The sequence below is a fragment of the Sinohyriopsis cumingii genome, chromosome 7 (genome assembly GCF_028554795.1).
Source record: "Sinohyriopsis cumingii isolate HCF-2022 chromosome 7, ASM2855479v2, whole genome shotgun sequence".
Taxonomy (NCBI): Eukaryota; Metazoa; Mollusca; class Bivalvia; order Unionida; family Unionidae; genus Sinohyriopsis; species Sinohyriopsis cumingii.
In genome coordinates, this window is record NC_142967.1 from 62,695,115 (window position 1) to 62,715,687 (window position 20,573).

General features: G+C 35.0%; 1 protein-coding gene across 3 annotated transcripts in view; it reads right to left on the reverse strand.

Moving 5' to 3' along the window:
* The window catches only part of LOC149795383 (alpha-1,6-mannosyl-glycoprotein 2-beta-N-acetylglucosaminyltransferase-like), a 158,803-nt gene that overhangs the window by 68,111 nt on the left and 70,119 nt on the right, over positions 1–20,573 (reverse strand). For all 3 annotated transcript variants that reach the window (XM_089965169.1, XM_089965167.1, XM_089965168.1), the window contains one exon: positions 10,819–12,762. In XM_089965169.1, coding sequence (XP_089821295.1) covers positions 10,819–11,367 — 549 coding nt within the window. In that variant the 5' untranslated portion in view covers positions 11,368–12,762. The remainder of the gene's footprint in view (positions 1–10,818; positions 12,763–20,573) is intronic.

The following is a 20,573-nucleotide window of genomic DNA, read 5'->3' on the forward strand; positions in this document are numbered from 1 at the left end:
GGAAGAAATGGTTGATAGGAAAGTATAGCACAGCAAAACAAATATAATGAGTCCACCTTTAAGAACTAATTGATCAAGTCCCTTTGGAATCTTCACTTTGCATACTTTCTTCTCTTTCCTTTTTGTGTCTTTGTTACATGAAATTCCCGGAGCAAAAACTGCGGTAAAGCTTCTTCAGGTTCCCATGTAGTCTTGGGGAAGTCTTGCCATTTAACCCTATAAACACGCTTGCCACGATGCCGACTACAGGCTAGAATTTCATCAACATCCAGTAAAGTTAGGTTCTTTCGCATTAGAATGTGTGGTATCGGGGAGCTGTGTTTCTCCACATGTGTTCTTTCTGTCAACACAAGGGTGATTTGCAGCCTTGCTCTCGGTTCTTGTTAGTGGCCTGGCTTTAAGAAACCGTTATTAGCCATTGTACATGTCTCCCTCATTTCTTCCTTGGTGTTGTTTCTTTCGTTCCGTATGGGTTATCATTTTGTCTGTTTTCCGTTGATACACTGAGTGTAGGTCCTTGTTCCAGTGTTCGATATTGCTTTTTGTTTTTCTGTTAAGAGGTCCTTGCATATGTATTATCCCTGTTCAGTTCATAGTCCTTTATCGTTGCCTGGTTGTCAACAATTTTTTTTTTTTTTTTTTTTTTTTTTTTAAATCAGTCCAGTTTTGTTAATGATTCTTTTTTTTTTTTGTTAAGAAGTCCGTGCAATAGTGTTGTCCGTGTTCAGATCATAGTCCTTTATCGTTTCCTGTTTTTTTTATTATTTGATCCATTCATTTTCCCACTGCTGCGGCTAGGCGTTCTTGGCTTCCATCACCAGAAAAAAGTGGCATGAAACTGAAATCGATGCAGCTTCTATCCATTTTGATGCAGTAGAATCACAAGAATCAAAGGCACATATAGATCTCTAATGACAAATTTTTACCTGACAGATCACTTCGTAAAATTATAGAATAAAGTGCAAAGAAAGGTCCTAAAGATGAATATACCAAAATTTTGCTACTTAACTTTCGTATGGAGTCAGCACAGTCTAAAATAAAATAGAATTCCCCAAAATCCAGTAAAAGTTTTAGAATACAATTTAACACAACATTTCCATTTTAAATTCTCCACCAAACTGTAGTAGCGCCTTTCTGATGTCACTGCGCTATGGGGAATTAGTCACAAGCAAGAGGGTTTCTTCTTTTTCTACCTTTAATGATGTATGTTGCCCCTAGTTCTTCATGCTGACTCCCTGCACTATGTTTGACCTGGTTATTTAAACAATCCTAGCGGACTTCAGAGAAAACATTCCCTGAAGACCTATTCTAAACTAATATTCTGGTCTGACTGTGTTAGGTGCAGACCCTTTATCTAACTCTAATCTACATATCAAAATGCACAGAATCTAAATTTTGTAATCCAAAATAAAGCCATATATGTACTCTCCATACACACTCTTTTCCCACTGATGCTGTGTGTTAGAATTTATAAAAATATTATTTTGAATATGAAATTACTTGTAAACTTTATCCTTTTGAGCAAATTACTTCAAAATTAAACTAAAACTACTCAACTCTATTTTAAGCACCTTATACCTACTAAAAGAGATTCAAATTTCCCTTCAAATGGTCACTAATTTTAATGTTTAAGCATTATGGCAAACTTGCTATAATTGATTTTAATTAGCTTTACAAACACATCTTCCAACTGTTCTACTGACTCCTTTGTTTCAATTTCTCTGGACTGTAACTTGACACCATAGCATTTGAATAGCTGCTGGTAACCTAGTATTGACCCCAAATCTCTGCCTCTAAATCTAACTGTGACTGTAGAGTTACTCCTCTATCATAGACATACTGTTATTAAATTTATGTAGAGAATTTAGAAAATTTATACACAAATATATCTTTCCTTCTAAAACTAATATAAATACCATAGCACCTGAAATAACTAAATTTAGCCCTATAATAATAAAATCCATTATTTATAGACAGGTAAATGGATGAGATTTTATTTTCCATATTATACATTTCCATACAAAAACTATGCTTAAAAATGAGTATTTTTTACCAAAGAGGGTAAAAAAAAGTTTTGGTTATTTACAAAAGTCAATTTTTCTGAATCTTTGCTGCTTATCATCAGGCATGCTTTATACCTGTCCTTGGTGTTATTGTTGTAAGTGTTGTTGTGAATAGTGTGAAAGATGATGATGATGATATTATTATTATTATTATTATTATTATTATTATCATCTGCTGCCAGAAGAAAAAATACTTGTCTGTTATTTTCATACTAAGTAAATTTTTTTACTTTGAGAGATGCATCCCATTCTGCCAGCATTCTATAAAAAATAATGCTTTAAAAATTTCTCTTTTTCCAAACAGAAACCAAATAATAAAATCATGCAAGATGAAATATGGTTTTCCACAACAGAGACCGAATTCAGTATTGAGACCATGACTAAAGTTATTTCCATTGTTTGCAGTCTGGAGACTGGTTTTTAAGCCTCCAAATATGCACACAACATATCTGAAGTATTAAAACACAGAACTACCATGGCAGCCTCATTTTTAAATAGGCTCCATTTTTAAGACTTGAACCATCACAATATAGCTCTTTAATTTGAGCAATGTTATTGCACAGTACCAATACCTGTGCAGCAACTGATCACAAAACCCTGGAAATAATTTTAAATTATGGAGTTATCATGTTGGTGAGTAAAATTGAGACTGTTGCATTGTTGTACGTTTGTTGTGCAGTTTTTCCTAATGATTTGAAATGTCAAAAATGAGATAAAATCATTAATTATTTGCTGGGTTTTCCAGCTAAATATTACAGTGTTGTCAGTGCCAATATTCCAGGCTTTTCCCTACCAATATTCATTGGTTCCCATGCTAGAATTTTCCATGGTTTTCCAGCCTACCCTGGAAGAAGCCAGGACTATTAATCCAAATACTCCATGGTTTTCCATGCTAGAATTTCCAGGGCTTTCCTGGAATAACATAGAAAATCTACCGCCAGGACATGCAGATGTTTAATTAATTACTTTGGTAATTCAAATGTTACATAAGGTGGTAGGAGTGTTTTATGTGGTTCAACTTCACACTGATTAGTGTTTATCTTTTGATACAATTTATTTCAGATATCAGGTTTATACACTGGGAAACAGTCTAGTTTCCGTCTATACTAAAGCTGATTCAAGATTATATATTTAAAAAATTTATATGGTATCAGAGCGAAATTAAGGTACAATAATAATAATATCCAAATTTAGTAAAGAAACATGAAAAGAAAAAAAAATTCTCTAATTGATATAATACACAAACATCATACTGCAAACATTTAGCATCATGTCCAACACAGTTGCATTATACTGACACTATGCTGACCAGTCCTAACACTAACCTCTTAATACTGAGAACCAAGTGAGGCAGGTGTTAGTACCATTTTTATAAGTCTTTGGTATGGCTTGGCCAGGGTTCAAACCCACAACCTCGCACATCTGAGGTGGAAGCTCTACCCACTTAGGTAACCAAAGCAGTCCAGAAATAATTTTACAACACCACATTAGCTTCTGGAACAACATGTGCCAATACTAATGTATTACTAACACTTACTGTTTTTGTTATTAAAACCTACCATATTTTGGGACTTACACTCGACTATCCAAAAAATATTTCCAGGAATTCAAGGTAAGACCAGTTCTTTTTAATTGCTGAGTTTTGAAACCATCTTCAGCAATAATAAGATTTTCAAATTAGCCTCTGTGATAGCCATATTGCACATAGATTAGAACCATTTAGATCTAGGAGAAACTAGACACCATTAGAAGACTTTTGGTTAAAAACACATGCCAATATGACCATCAGTTCAAGACAACAAGACAAGATTTTAAATATGTTAATTGTGCCATCTATACTGGATGTCTGAGGGGCCCCCCTTTTCAATGAGGACCAACTAAGATCCCATATGATATCTTGTAGTGAAGACCATATGTTGATATGACCATCAGTTTTTGAAGAGTAGCAATACCAAGATTTTCAAGATGGCCACCATGGCAGCTATACTGAATATATCATTTTCATTCAGGACAAGCCAGACACCATTAAAAGTCTTCTTGTGAAAACTCAGTGTCAATATAATTTTCCATTTATAAGGATGAGCAACAAGTACATTTTCAAGCTATCTGCCATAGTGGCCATATTTGGGTCAGAATGGCATCCAGGATCATCTGTTGTTATGGGTTTAACACCATTTTTCAGCACATGATGAGATATATATGGCTGCCATTAGAACTAGTGGAAGAAGAACCTGGGAAAACCTCAGAAAGAACCACCAACCCTTGGGAAGCTACTGGGAAGCATTATTGCACCCATAATGGCCAAGCATGAGACTCAAACACATGCTGCATTCAGGACCAACTAGATATCACAATTAGCCTTCTGGTGAAAACCCCATGATGATATGGCATTCTCATTTTTTCAAGATGGCTGCCATGGTGGCCATACTGGAGGTCAGATTGGCACCATTTAGTATCAACTCGACATCACAAAAGATTATGTGAAAATCCAATGCTGATATGATTTCCATCAAGAAGAAGTGATAAAAATTTTCACTATGGTGGCCATATTGAATATCAGATTGGCAAAAATGTTTAATTATGATCAAATAGATACCAAAGAAATCTTCTGGTGAAAATCCCATGCAGTAGAACTAATAAATCTTCCTAATGGTCTCTCACTTTGCACTCTTTTGGTCATATAGGGAGAAGTGACTTTTCCATGACTTGCCTAGGATGGTCTCTGCTACAGTCATACAAAGTACTCCACTGTTCCACCTCCTTTTTTGACAACACCATTCCAGTCCCATGATGCAAACAAATTTTCCAAACAGTCCATATGGCTACTGAGCAATGGGTTGATGTAATAGCATGCAGAGTTTGAGAGAAAAAAGAGTTGATACAAATAAGAAAAAAGATTCAGGAAGGTACTAAAGATATTGGAATTGTCAAATGGATCAGTGGAATGTATTTAAACAGAAATTGGGGATGAAGGTAACAATAAAGTGGCAACATGTGGTCCTGATGTGGACTGAGTCCTTTGTGAGTGTGAAGGGGCAAATTTCTGTCGATCTGTGAACACATTAGTTTGAGACCAGAGAACAATTAATTAGATTTATGGAGAGAGGCGCATATCAAATCACCATACTGCCATGATCGGTAATGTCTTTTCAAGGGGAGAATTTCATTCTTAATTAAGCATTCGTTTATTTAGCCAACAGAAGACTGGTGGAGACAAAAACTAACTTCGATTCCATAGTGTAAATGTCAAAATTGAAAGATCACAGAACACTGTTACTCAAGCTACAAGGTCAAGTTGACCATGACTCTGGCGCCTCTGGAAAAAGGCGGCAGATATATTTGATTCTGACTGGTTATGCTAAATAAGGGGTGTGTTTCCCACACTAATTTTCCTAGTTTAATATCGCCAGATCGAAAATTTTAATCAGTCTAAGCTTTTCTGCAAGAGAAAACAAGTGTAAGAAGACAACGAGAGTAAATTTGGGAGAAATTCTCTCATAAAGCTGTTGTCCAAGAGGACTGTTGTCAAGGAAAAACCGACAAACAAATCTGTCAGTAGATGCGAGGAATGCTGAAAGCTTAAAGGTATTTGTGACAATTCCATGTAATTTGTTGATGCCATATATAATGCTTTGCTGAATTTATTTATTTATATTTGCATGAATCTATTTGCTACATTCATACATGTATATCAATTTTGCTTTATGAAGTATAACTGTGTTGAGTTTATGCTTAGGAAGTCGTACATTAATCTTCTTTAGATAAGTTTGACAAATTGTTTAAATCTGTCATCTTGTTTACATAAGAATTAGGTTCTAAGAATTTCATGCATTACATTAGTTAATATGAGTTACGAGAATCCATGTGAATTCACCAAATTTTGAAGATTTCACGTATGATTAAGGTTGAGTGTGTATTGACTGAAATGACTAGTAAGCCATGTAATGTATCTCACTCATTCACTGGTGTAAATTGAGGCTGGCTTGGAAGCGTTATGCCTTGTGTGGTGTTAATGTGTGGTGTTAATGCGTGATGAATTAGCCATTAAACTAACTAAGGTCATTATAGGATATGTGGCGCCGACTGATAGCCTTAGCATCTGTTTCGCACCGACAGTAAGATCTGATAACGAGAGGGGGATAATGCAAGCCCCTGTTATCATAAACAACAGAAAATTTAGGTTGTCTCTATTTAAATTTTCTTTAAAAGGGAGAAAATAGCTCCTGTGACGTATTAACTCTAAGATGTATCCTGTGACGTTTCAACTCTGAGCCATATCTGTGATGTATTAACTCTGAGACATATTCTGAGACGTATCCTGAGATGTATAGTGAGACGTATTATCCTGAGTTCCAGGTATCTGTGAATCTACGTGCCACACACAGAGTGAGAACCAAAAGAGGCAAGACATAGGGAAGTTGAAGGAACAGCTACAGTGGAAGTGGAGTTAACTGGAGAAGCAGGTTATGCAATTGTACAAGGCACTGACTTCGACTGTTCACTCAATCCTATGATGAACTAATTCTATCAGTAAAACAGATCAGCTACTTTATTTAAATATATTTGTGTTTTGTAATTCGGTGAAATTCTTATTTCTAGAAGCAGAGTATATTCCTGATGTAATGAATTCTCATGGTTGGTTTACTTAATTGATTAAATTGTTGTTGACATGTACGGGGGCTCGTGTTGGTCTGTTCTATACATCTGCTCAGATCTCTATCTATTCCACGTATAAGTTTCACCACTTATACTTACTTGAACCGGGCAATAACATCGAAGGTGGTCAACGTCTAGATAATGAAAACCAAATTAAGCGGACACCTTGAAAGAAGGTACAATCCGCCAACACACAAACCTCTTGCAAGAAGAGGGGATTTTGTGCAAGGTTTCTACAAAGTGGACCATGGGTCGCTTACAGTGAGTTTTGCAGTGGAGGGTCAAACCATTGTCATTCTGGTCAACCTCTATCTCCATGCCACTCATACCATTATGTAAATAGGAATCTACATGTTTATCCACTAGTACTGGTACATAAATAAGGGATATAGGCAAATTAATTTTAACAAAAAATCACACACACAAAATTTCTATTTTTTCCAGTTCAAAACTGTGTGTATATCTGGCACACATTCAGTCTAAAACATGCAGGAGAATATAAAAAAAAATCATTATAAGTATCCCTTGTCTGTCTGCTTAAGTCCCCAGGCATGAGACTGGTGTTACCCATTCTAACATACTTTGGAAAATTTTGTCAAACACAAGCACAAAATGTTATCCTCCATGGGACATTGTCACAGGAATAGTTATAATGCCACACGAAGAGTTATGATGTCAAAGGAAGAGCTATGGTTCCACAGGAAGAGTTATGATGTCACAGGATGATTTATGATGTCACAGGATGATTTATGATGTCACAGGAAAAGCTATAATGTCATAAGAAGAGTTATGATGTCACTATATTGTCAAGATTTATTTTACCTACCAGTACTGTATGCACTCCTGTACAAATCAAGTCCAGCGCAAACACAGACCCTGATATATCATCGCATAATGCACATGCTGATCAGGACTATGTCTTTTTTCCCGCTGATTACTCCTAGCAAACTGCATAGGCCCAGATCTGCTGATTACTCCTAGCAAACTGCATGGGCCCAGATCTGCTATGTACTATGTGACAGGACATCTGGAACTATGTAGTTTGCAGTTGGATTTGACTTAACCAAATTGATATTCGACCAGGCTACATTCACAGAAGTAAAAGAATTTAAGTTGATGCAAAACCCAGTCCCATTCAGTGTTAGTATTTTGTACATACAGTGCAGTCCTGTTCCTCTGTCTTGGCTTGGGGGCCCCAAGTGGCTGAGTGGTCTAAAGTGCTCTCCGTTACAGATCACTGCCATCTCACCTCTGTCTGTATGGGTTTGAGTCTCGGATTCGGCTAATGTGGGTATGTGAGAAAGCTTGACAGTAACTTCCCGTGGGTCGGTGGTTCTTTCTGGGGTTTTCCCGGGTTCTTCCTCCACCATTAATACTGGCCGCCATGTATAGCCTATTGTGTACTGAAAAATGGTGTTAAATCCTACAACAACAACAACAACAACAACTGTCTTGGTTCATCATTCTGGATTTCTTGCTAAGGTACATAAAAGGTTTGGTTTGTTTTTATGGGTTTCATGCCACTTCTTAGCAATGATAAACTACAAGTGGCAGCCAATACATTTGATGGAGGAAGAACCAACGAAATACCACCTACATACCCCTGCTGGCAGAGCCAAGACTTGAACATATGTGGAGAGTGGTGAGATGTCAGTGATCTGTCAAGGCAAGAACCTTAGACCACCTGGGGCCCCTCCACACAAAAGTCAGTTGGAACAAGAGTCACAATTCATCAGATGACATCATAAACAATGGAACTTACCTACACCATCTACTCGAAACAAGAGTCAGGATCTTTTTAAGACTCATTTCATTTTTTTTAATGATAATTTTTTAGGGAAAAAAATCAAAATATTTACTATGACAGTACAAAATCTGTTAGCTTCAGCACTAAATCTACATTATGTTTCTTTTAGCAAATTCTTTCAAAAGCAAGGTTATACTCAGAAAAACCTTTCCACAAATTTCCAGCAGACTGAACTTTTTCTGGCAGTGTCATCATCCTAACTATAAGGGGAGGTAACCCACTGTACGGAGGATGTATTTATGTAAAATCTGACAGAAGAAAGTTTGTTCTGGTGCTGGCCTTTTTATCTCATGAACAATGGCAAGTTTACAAAAACAAAATTTATGATCACAAACAGTACCTATTTAAACTAAGTTTGCATGTTTTATTAATAAAGACAACCTGTTCTGGCATAAAACATCTTATACATGAATAGATATGACACCATTCAATTCAACAAAGAATTTTTCATCTTTGGTCAAGGCACTTCTGAGATTAAAATGTAAGAAATAAAACAACATTATGGCTTAGTAGTCACTAATCTTCCAAAGGAAAAAAAACATTTCTTTTCGTAAGCGGGAGGTCGTGGGTTCAATCCCCAGTCGAGTCGTAACAAAGACTTAAAAAACTGGTACTAACAGCTGCCTCGCTTAGTGCTCAGTATTAAGAGGTTAGTGTTAGGACTGGTCGGCCTTGTGTTAGGATAATGTGAATGGGGGGGACATCATGATACATATCTGTGGCATGATACCCCAGTGCTACACATCACTATAAACTGTCACACTGCAGACATCATAACGATATGACTGAAAAATTGTTAAAGCTACAATAAAAATCAAAATCACACACACAGACTCTTTTCAAGAATTAAACGTGTATCAGTAATATGAAGTAAAGGCTAAAAGTTGTTGTTGTTGTAGTATTTAACGCCATTTTTCAGCACACGATAGGCTATACATGGCGGCCAGTATTAATGGTGGAGGAAGAACCCGGGAAAACCCGGAAAGAACCACCGACCCACGAGAAGCTACTGGCAAGCTTTCTCACATACCGTCATTGGCTGAATCCTAGACTCGAACCCACGCAGGCAGAGGTGAGATGGCAGTGATCCGTAATGGAGAAAGGCTAAAAGTAAAGATGTCAGTAATGGGGAGTACCATTAAAAGCTACTAAGTAAAGATGCATATCAGTAATTTGGAGTAAAAGCTAAAAGGAAAGACGCATATCAGTAATTTGGAGTAAAAACTAATACTACCATCCTGTATATAGTTGCTTTTAAGCCAAGTACAATTGCAAACTGCATAGACCCGGACCTGCCATCGCATAATGCCCTGGCAGACAGTGCCTTATGCAATGGCAGATCAGGGTCTATGTTATTTGCACCTGGACTTGACGTATAAGTGAGAATACAGTGTAAGTTCTTAAATGACTCACTTGAGATATATTTTGATAATTTCTGAATCAACATGCCCTTCTATATATATATATATATATATATATATATATATATATATATATATATATATATATATATATATATATATATATATATACACACACACACACAAAATACATGTATATAAAATATATAAAAGTCATTCTTTGTTTTAATGGGACATTTACAACTAAAATGAAGGTGCAAACAGCCTCTGGTCCTCTCCCAAATTACATCCTGCCTGCACATACAAGCAAGTATTTTTGTAAAAACAACAGAAGGAAACACTGGATTTAAAATGAAAAGCAAAGCAAATACACTGTTAAATTGGAGAACATGAATCACAAAGCTAAACCTGCATTAACTTGTTGTGATTACAGTAAAACAACTAGAATGGCAGCACTTCTCTGGACACTGATAAAACAACCCAAGATCAACAGTCCTCCAAATATACAATGTAATCTGAATAAAGCTATCAGTGACCTGGACATCTGGGTTGTCCAGATACATTCCACATCTCTTGAAAAGTTGGGAGAATTCATTTTTTTAAACCTACTACCCACTTGAAAATTACACTTTAAATTACCTGAGGGCCTCAAGGTAGATTAGTTCTTAGCTAACTGTGTTATCCTCTTTAAATAAAGCCATTATTATTATTATTATTATTATTATTATTATTATTATTATTTACACTGTCTGTTTAGCAGCCTGTATTTCATTTGGAACTGACCATTTAATATCACAGGGTTGGGGCAATGGATCTTCTTTTGAATCAGGAATTTTTAAAAATTCTCTTACCTCAAGATAATTAAACTGTATCAAGTAATATAAAGGACATAATTATATAAATATATATATGTACGAAAGTAAATACTTACCGGGCAAAAATCCACAGAGAGTACAAGCTGATTAAGATCATTAGAGTAAACATCATGGCTAATTATGAGTAATGACTTTTCAATGTTTGCCACTTTTCGCAACGAATTCAATAAAATTTTCAAATATTCTCCCCTGTCATGAACTTGGATGATGATCACAACACTCTCAGTGTTCAGTTTGAGGCCAAACTTGTCCAGATTATGAATGAACTGCTGAGAATTTATCCTTTGAATCTCATTCTTCACATGAGTTAGATTTTCCCCACTAACATTCATTGGTTCATGGTGAGTTCCATTCCCCATGTGTGGTAGAATCCATACCTGATTTTCCACTGAAACGATGGAATCTGAATTAATCTCAGAATCTTGCACGTGGAATCTGTCGTCGTGGTGGCGATGTGCAAACAAATTCAAACTGTTAAGTTTTGTAGAGCCATCTGCAATTTCCGTCTGAACACTAAATAATATGAGTAGATTTAGCAAGACAAACATTATGAGTACAACCATAAATGTAAAGCGAACTACTCGCCTCATACGAAACATCCGCATTTCTCACCCTTTTTTATATCCAAAGAATGTGTTGTTGGTTAGCAAGCGCAGTTACAACAACTAGTGGCATCGATACCTTTCATGTACGTCATCAATTCACAGACCCATAGATGATCTATCCATTGTTACTAAATACATTTATCATGCAGTTTTTGTGGACAGAGAATTTCTCTGATGACTAATTCTTTGTCAAAACTTTTAACAAAACAAACTCAAATTCAAAAATACCATCTCCCCCAAAAATCAGGAAAATGATAAAGAAAATATGGAAATGTTTCTCATCAATAAATCTAACAAACTGTACAAGTCTGAAGCATCATTCATTCACCAGGGCTCAACATTTCTTCAGTATCAAGTTGGTTTGAACATACATTAATCAAGATAAATCATCTTAAAGACAATTACTTGACCACTGTCAATACACAATGGCTGGGACTCACTGCAGTACCTGCAGTTAAAACACTCTGAAAATGATCAGGATTTCCTCTTGCTGTGATTCTGCTTTTGCCAATAATAATTATAACTTTCTCTAGCCAGTATCTGCAATCACTAGCAGACAGGTGACTTAACCAAGCAAAATGGTGACCTAATGAGTGGTATAAATAACACTTTTGATGTTTGCTGTTAAGATAAGGCCTGTGGGTAATGTCACCTCTCACATTAATGTTATAACACACATTGAGCCAGTTAAGGAAACTGACCACATTAATTCTGTTTTAACACAAATCAGGCTGAAGTGAAATCATCTTTGTTCCAGCAAGATGCCAAAAAATGTTTCAGGGAACCACTCATTTGTGATGTCCATCCATTATAAGCAATTGGATATAAAATGTAACTGTTTAATGACCAGAGTTCTAAATGCTATTAAACGCTTGTTTTATGATCCCACCATGCCAATGCAGGATAACAATAAAAATCACTTCCCATAAGGCAATACAGAAAAAACTCCACTGTGTATCATGAATGTCCATCAAAGAAGAGCCAGTTTTTGTATGGCTTAGAATTGCAGCTCTCCTTGTTACTGCACACAAGTTATGAACATTGCTCACAGTAAATATGCATTAGCAAGTAATGCATGTCTATAAGACAATCTGTACTTAGGACACTATTTCCTGTCAAGTACACTGAAGGAAGCAATCAATCAAAATGTAAACATCTATGTGTTACTTGATGTCCAACCTCCTGTCATGTGATATGATAGGAGCCTCCCTGACTTGTCATCCAGTACACATGGGCTGCTCTGTGCATGGAAGAATCCCAAGATAGGTGTCACCTCATTATCTACTGATCAACTGGATGAGATGTCTGGCTGACAGATGATGTATGAGCAAAAGACGTTGGTCAAACTATGCATTACTCAGGTGGATACTGACTTGATTGATGTCCTCTCTAAACCTGAAAGAAAACAGTATCAATAAATCTGGATGTAAATGCCCAGGTGCATGTAATATCAAGAAATCTCTCTCTCTCTCTCTCTCTCTCCAAACACACACACACACGCACGTGCGGACACGCACGTGCGGACATGCACACACACACACATACACAGATGAATGGAAGCCTACCAAATGTGGCTGTACAAATGCATTTTGTTTCATTAGAAACTGATGAAAATATATTGTCACCTGTAATGAATGCTTTACTTTAATTTTCATTCAACAGGTTCCCATCTTTTGTACCTGAGTAGTCATTAAAATGTGGTAATTCTTCATACCTGCAATGAATATCAAGAAACTATAATATCAATTAAACACAAATCCCTCAACTGCTTAAATGAATATACAGATTTAAATACCATTTCTTCCTTTTAACTGACTAGTGTTGCAACCATCCTTGAGTTCTGGCATTTACTGCAATGTTAATATTCAAAATTTATCATATGCTTGTTTTCTGTATCTTTTATATTAGCATATTTATAAAGAATGTAAAACAAAATGTCTTCTGTAAATAAACTCAGTGTATGAATAACTCAGCTTTTGTGGCTGGTAATGTTTTATGACAAAGTATAAAACTGTTACTTTACTACATGCCACATTGTTTGCTGAAAAGCCTAGAGGTATATCCTAGTGTAAGTGATCAGTACCTGCTATTTATCCATGAAGACCTCGGTGAAAGACCTTTTAAATACATAGTTATTGGAGAGATATTGTATTTGGTATGCATTTGTAGATGTGTTTTCTTTCTAAGGGTAAATGGACAGAAAGTCACAGGACAAAAAAGTAATGGCATACCTCTATGCTACATTAATGTAATGTGGATGATATTTCTTTGGATATTCATGGTTCCCACGCTTTTCTAAATATAAATTAACAGGTCTTTTCCAGGTTTCTTCCAGGATGAAATTAATTTTTTCAAGGTCAACATATGACCATTACTGAAGGGAATTAATGAACATTTTGGATTATAAAACATGCATTTTCCAAATCTGAAGATGTTTCTCTTTCAAGACTCTCCAAAATATATGTCAGAAAAGATGATTATGTACAAAACCACAAAATGAGTCACACGAAACAAATTTGACTACATTCCCATAAACTGCCATTTAAAGCCATTTCAATGTACAGAATACAAATTCTAACTTTAATTTGCTGACCTGCATTATGCTGCTACATGGAAACAACATAATGAGCATAAATTATTTTGTTTCCTTTCAAACCTTTAATTCCAAAGAATTCTAGAACAATTTGTGTGCATGTTATACAAAGTAAACATTTCCTATCACAGTATGAAAAAAACCCCCAATAAATGCAAAGTTAGAATCTTATCTTGTTACGAAAAAAAGTGTAACCCTGAAATTATGTGTGCCAATAAAATCTCAAACAAGACTTTTCAGCCAACCTAAACTCCTTAAGTCAATTTGGTTAAAAATTCCATCATTTAAAGACTGATGATTTACAAAAGGGCTGATTTAAATTTTGACAAAAGACCTTCAAAATTATATATTGTTGTATAAACAAGAACTGAATTTTCTGTAAAATCAACTTGTCTTCTTGTAGTTCAATAAACCAGTCCCCAAACCTGTATTGATACATGGGCTATTATCATTTCTTAATATATAATAAAAGGGACGACATTTTCCCATTTCTCCTGCGTTCCATTTAAGATCTGAAACCAGTGCTTCAAGCTACACGTCATTGTGTAATAGTTTCGCACCAAAGTTCAGCTCAGAGATTCAAAAGTTTTCTAATCCGGGTTTCCGCCAAATATTCCAACCCCATTTTTCAGATTTGGGCATTTTGGATGGCGTGTGGGTTCAGAGCAATTACATAACAAATTTGGAATCTGCTGCAACCGTAAGATAGCTTACCAGCGGGCCTAGAAAATTTAAACTAGGTTATATTGACTTATACCTGCATGAAATCAATAGGAAAATTATTTATTTTCTCAAAAATGGCAAGTATTATAATCGTTATGTCTTTAACCCACTGATAGACTATACGAAACTCAGCATAGATGAAACCTGACCCGGTACTCGCCATTTGCGTTAATAGTCACATTACTTCACAAATCTCAAACAATGACATTGGAAATTCAATAGTCATGTGATATCAACAACAAACTCCTTTTTAATGTTGTTGTACAAAATTTCAATTATATTAAATGAAAGTCTGATACCTTTTGTAAAAACCAGAAAGAACATATAATTCTCAACATATTTATTTCGAGAACAAATACAAGAAACTTGGCCAGTCTGATTCGTCAAGCAGAGTAGTCTGGTTACCTGCTTCATATGCTCCCTACGTGAGAGAGCACATGTCAACGTGGTAATCACGTGATATAACAAAACTCCAAAGTTGGTCTCGGAATAAATATAGAGAATTTTGTGCTCTTTCATTTTTATATTTTTATTATAACCAGTATACGGCTTTCATTTTTAAATTCTTTTTTTACAATATTTGAAAATGACAATTGTGAGATTCTGTGTGCTCATGCAACATGCTATCGAAATCGCTAGTACCAGCTCAAATTTCATCAATGCATTAGTTTCATCGTCTTTCAGCAGAATAAAGATATAAAGATTTTAATACTCTCGCAATTTCTGAGAAAATAAATAATTTTCATATCAATCTCATGCAGGTATAACTCGATTTAACAACATTTAAGTTTGCTAGTCCATCCACTAAGGGGCTATGATTTAATGCCAGCATGTTGGCCTCTTGTGATGCTAGACTGGTTTTCATACCTTCCATATAAAAAAATACGGCTATCAAGCTGTCTGTGAAACAAAAAGCGTACTAGATGAATCTAATCCACTGAGCGTTTGGATTGTCTGAACAAATGTATTTATGACAAGCACCCAAATGATCTATACTGCGGCCTCCTAATATTCTGGTTAGAAATTGATAAATTAAACTCATGATCAGTTCAGTTACGACTCAATTATGTAATTGTTTCGGTCGTCACATTGTGGAGGAAAATTCTTTCGTCAACATTTGCAAAATTCAAGGACTTTTCACGGTCGGGAAAAAAATTATTATTTCTCCCGACTTTTCCCCGATTTCCTGGTAGCATGGGAACCCTGGATATTGTACTTTTGGAAAGTGTACATGGTCTAAGCATACTGCTAACTAAAATGACTGCTCCCTTGTGCTAAAAAATCAGCTTGAATTAGTCTAATGAACACTATCCATAGCAGCTATTAAAGTAGGGAAAATGAATTTTGCCAGACTAGACAGTACCAGCTTCTGAAAGTGCAATGAATGAATTACCAAATATATAAAATATAAAAAAAAGTTATTGGCTCTTTTTATACAGTTTACCTCTGAAATTCAGGAAGTGAAAATGACCCAGTGGAGCTAGCACTTTTTGAGAGGTGCACATCTGGAGTAAGGCCAAGCTGTATACTCTATAACCTATATTACACCCATCAATCATACACCAAAATAAAGGGAATTAAAGGTTCTTTGAACTATACCTAAGATATACAAGGTCTTTTTAAATTGCCAGTATAACCAATGAGGAAAGTCGGGGAAATTCTTTATCTTTAAATTTCTAACCCTATGTAAAATTAGAAACTGTACAGCGCCACCATATGAGAAAAAGTCATTATTCATGCTGTTGTTTTTCAGTAAAGTGCTTCAAGGGAGATTAGATGTATTTAACTAGTTGAGTTACCTACTTTAAATAAAGACAATATTATATATATATATAAATATATATACATAAATATATATATATATATATATATATATATATATATATATATATATATATATATATATATATATATATATATATATATGAAAAAGGTGAATATGTCCATTTGCCAGTGCATAAAGAGACAAATTTGTAAAGTCAACAGGAAATCAGTCATATGTTCATACTTTATTCCTTCAATCATGTCTACATTATTCTTTTGGTAGATACATGATACTTTCAACAGTGTTGCACATATAATCCTGAGGGTAGGGAACACAGTGTGCCCCCCACTCTCCAAGTTCTGGGGATACACAACCTTCAACAAGGCCAAAAGAATACTGAAGTACATAATGATGATAGTAATGTTCAAAGACAAGGTAATCTCATTTGCTTTCATAGTTTTGCCACCATAACTTTGTCATATATGCACTGTCATATTTTTCTTGGACACCAATAGTAATGGAAATAAAAAAATTTGTCACATGTTCAAATAACTCCTAAAACTATTTAACAAGTTTTAATATCTAGTTCACCTGAAATGAGCTGCAGCAATGAATTTTCCGTCCCAGCTCCTGCTCTCATTTAACTTAGTTTTCACTTATTACTACCAGTATTTATTCTACCGGTAATAAATAATCACCTTTACTTAGTTTCTATTCAAATTAGGAAATCTTCAATTAGATATATTCTCTTTTGTTATTATTTCAGCCTCCAATAATTATAACCTTTCCTGCCATAAGTGTTGCTTTAACCATAAATATATGATACACTAGTAGCCATCAAAGACTTTACACTGCAAATTAGATGACTTCCATAAACTTTGAATGTTTTCACTGGTAGACACATTATTCTCAGTTATTATTACCTTTAGCAATGTTAACCATTGACATGGATGGACATCCACTAAAAAAAAATTAAGATGTACTTTTTTTATCACTTTCTGGACAAAACAGCAAGCCCAGTGGGGAACACTGGGTCAAGATCTGGAAAACACGGGGCAAATAATTACATGAAACTGAAGATCCATGCTTAAAGTGCAACAATGAATTTCGAAGTACGGTATGTGTATTTGTGAAATTAGATTAATAAACATTCAAGGAAGGTATAAAAAGTTGTAATATATAAAATAACAATAAAAACTGATATGCTGTATTATTAGTAGGTCTGGGAAATGTGTCAACTTTGCTTTCAGGTTTGCTGTTATTTCCATTGGATCATTATCCTTCAAAGTTCCACAAACTATTTATTTGTTTAAAAAAGAAGAAGAAAAAATCATTCAAAAACCTATATAATAGAAACTCAGCAATGTTTTAAACCACTGTATTGTTTCAAATATTAATGATTTGATTTGATTATTCATATATGGGTACTTTTGGACTTTTTTATTTCTTGTAATAAATGAGAACTTTTCATGAGACTGTTTTTCCCATCAACATGCAGAAGGTTGATTATAACAGCATCACCTATAACAATATGAACAGAAGTGTACCATATAACACTGTCATTTTTGCCTAATTTTAAAAAAGGTTCAGCATAATAAGAGACGGATTTGATTTATAAAGTGGACCTTGTATCAATTCTGTATAAATTCTATGCCAAGAAATCTTTTGCTGCTTTCAAATATGCAGAATTATCATGTTCACACATTTAATAATTTTCTTAATATTCACCATAAATAATAGTAAAGTTTTTTTTATAAATACAAAAATATAAAAGCTCTCAAAGGAATGTAGACTCAAACAAAAATATACATCCCAGCCAAGGTACAATGTAACCAGAAGAGAAAGGGAGTTAATTCAGTTCACAGTGAAGTATCTGAAAAAAAAGCTAGTGACCCTGTGTTAATTGAATTCTGACCTATCTGATTATTCATAACTCTGAAAATTGGTAAAAGAAAAAAAGGTTAAAATTTAATGCAGATTCATAAAGCAATAAAAAGTTTGAAGCCAAATTTTTTTCTTTCAACTAATTTTCATGGGGTAGATGGATTAATTGAAGGACAGACAAGGCCAACACTTGCACAACTTTTTTTTAAAAATTGTGATCAGTGTCATAGCAAGTCCTGCAACCATGCACTGAACAACTGTTTTATTGTTGGGAAGCGATCTCATAAATAAGGGGAGGGGGAGCAGAATTTTATGCTACATTATTGGTTGTGATGAATAAAATGGCTTCTCGTTTCCACATTTTTGTTTACTTCCATGGCACAAAATCATCAAAAGCTATCAGGATATTTAAGATAATTTTCCAATAGCCAAACTCAGTACTGAATGACCTAATGCTGCAAAGATTTTCATTTACCCACAAAAGTGAAATGCCAGTATTGGCACACATGTACATGAATAGATGCATGCATAGGCTGATTCTGTACTGCATGACCTGCAAGCAAAGATTTTCACAATTACCACAAAAGAGTGAAATGCCTGTAGTCGTAAACATGTACATGAATAAACGTATGCAAGAAATAAAAGCTTTAATTCATCTACACCTGAATTTTGCTGCAAAACAAAAATCAAGTAAACTGAATGGCTCATGAACAGATGGTTAATTTACAACAATCTGCACATGCATTTTATAGTCATACACCATATAAATGAAACTTTTTATATCAACTGCTTTGTCTGAAAAGATGGATAGAAAAAAGAAAATGGCAACATGCATAGGATCTCTCTTGTAACAGTCTGCTTGTCTGATTGCACTGAGAGATCGATCATTGTTTGATAACTGCAAGTAGCAGCCAGTGGGCTGTTTCGTAACCATGTAAGGGGGACACTAAGTTGAGTTTTTGTCCGTCAATATGATCGATCACAAAACCGTCTTTGATCTCTGAAATAAAACTACCATGTTTACTGATTTCTAAGTCATGTGCAACTACAAACAACACACAACACAGACCCTGATTGGCTGTTGTATTATGTGCTGGTAGATCAGGGTCTATCATAGTTGTTCCACAGATTAATCCAAAGAAACTGCATAAACCCAGAACTACCAGCACATTATACACTGACAGATCTGAGTCTATGCATTTAGCAATTTGCTCCACCTTATATGTGATTATATGTGGTTATTCATCACTACTTCAATTATCTAAGAATGTTTACCTAAAGAATTTAGCAATTTATGAAATAATGACATTAGTTGTGGTACCTTTTTCGAACAGATAATCAGATGTAGTTGAGGCTATCATTTTCATGAATCCTTAGATTTCAGTGCAAAGGGAATTAGGTGAAGAAAAAGAAAAAACCCAGCACTAAAGAGAGAGGTGCATCCAATAATCAGAATCATCAAGAGGCATGACCATTAATCAGAACCATCAAGAGGCATGAACATTAATCAGAATCATCGGGAGGTGTGACCATTAATCAGAATCATCAAAGACTTGGGTCAGAAAACTCAAATGTACACAACTTTTGTTTTCCATAATTTAATTAAAACAATCTATTTAGTTTTCTGTTTTTTTATCTGTACAAAGTCTTGTAGGACTAAACTGTGTGAATAACATCCTCCAGCTTATAATACACAGGTATCTTTTTGTTAGCAGAAACCCATGCAACACCAATAACATGGCAGATGACAAGCCAGTATACATTCAACTTGAAATTAATTGCATATTACCCGTTACCAATGAGAAAATGACACTATTCATGAAAAAAAAGAGAGGAATATCTCCAATTAAAATTGATGGTTGATCAGTTATGATCAGATATAAAATCATCAATATTTTTTAAATTTCAATTAACTGCAGTACTAGCACTAAAAACAGGTACACCAATTATTCTATGATATGCTCAGGGGGCATGACTCATGTTTCATGTTTGGAACCAATATGGTGAAATCACTAAGGACTAATTAATTTTTGTAGTTTGATTAATATCTCAGGTTTTTGGGGGCATTTTTGGGTAATGAATCAATGCAAGAACATTTTTTAACCTATTTAAGAAGCTGACAATTTTTCCACACAACAAAATTAAAACCCTCCCTTCTTGTTCCCACCAAAAATTAAATGATCCATCGAACCGCTCTGGTGTGGCCTAGTGGTTAGAGTGTCCGCCTCAGAAGCGGGAGGT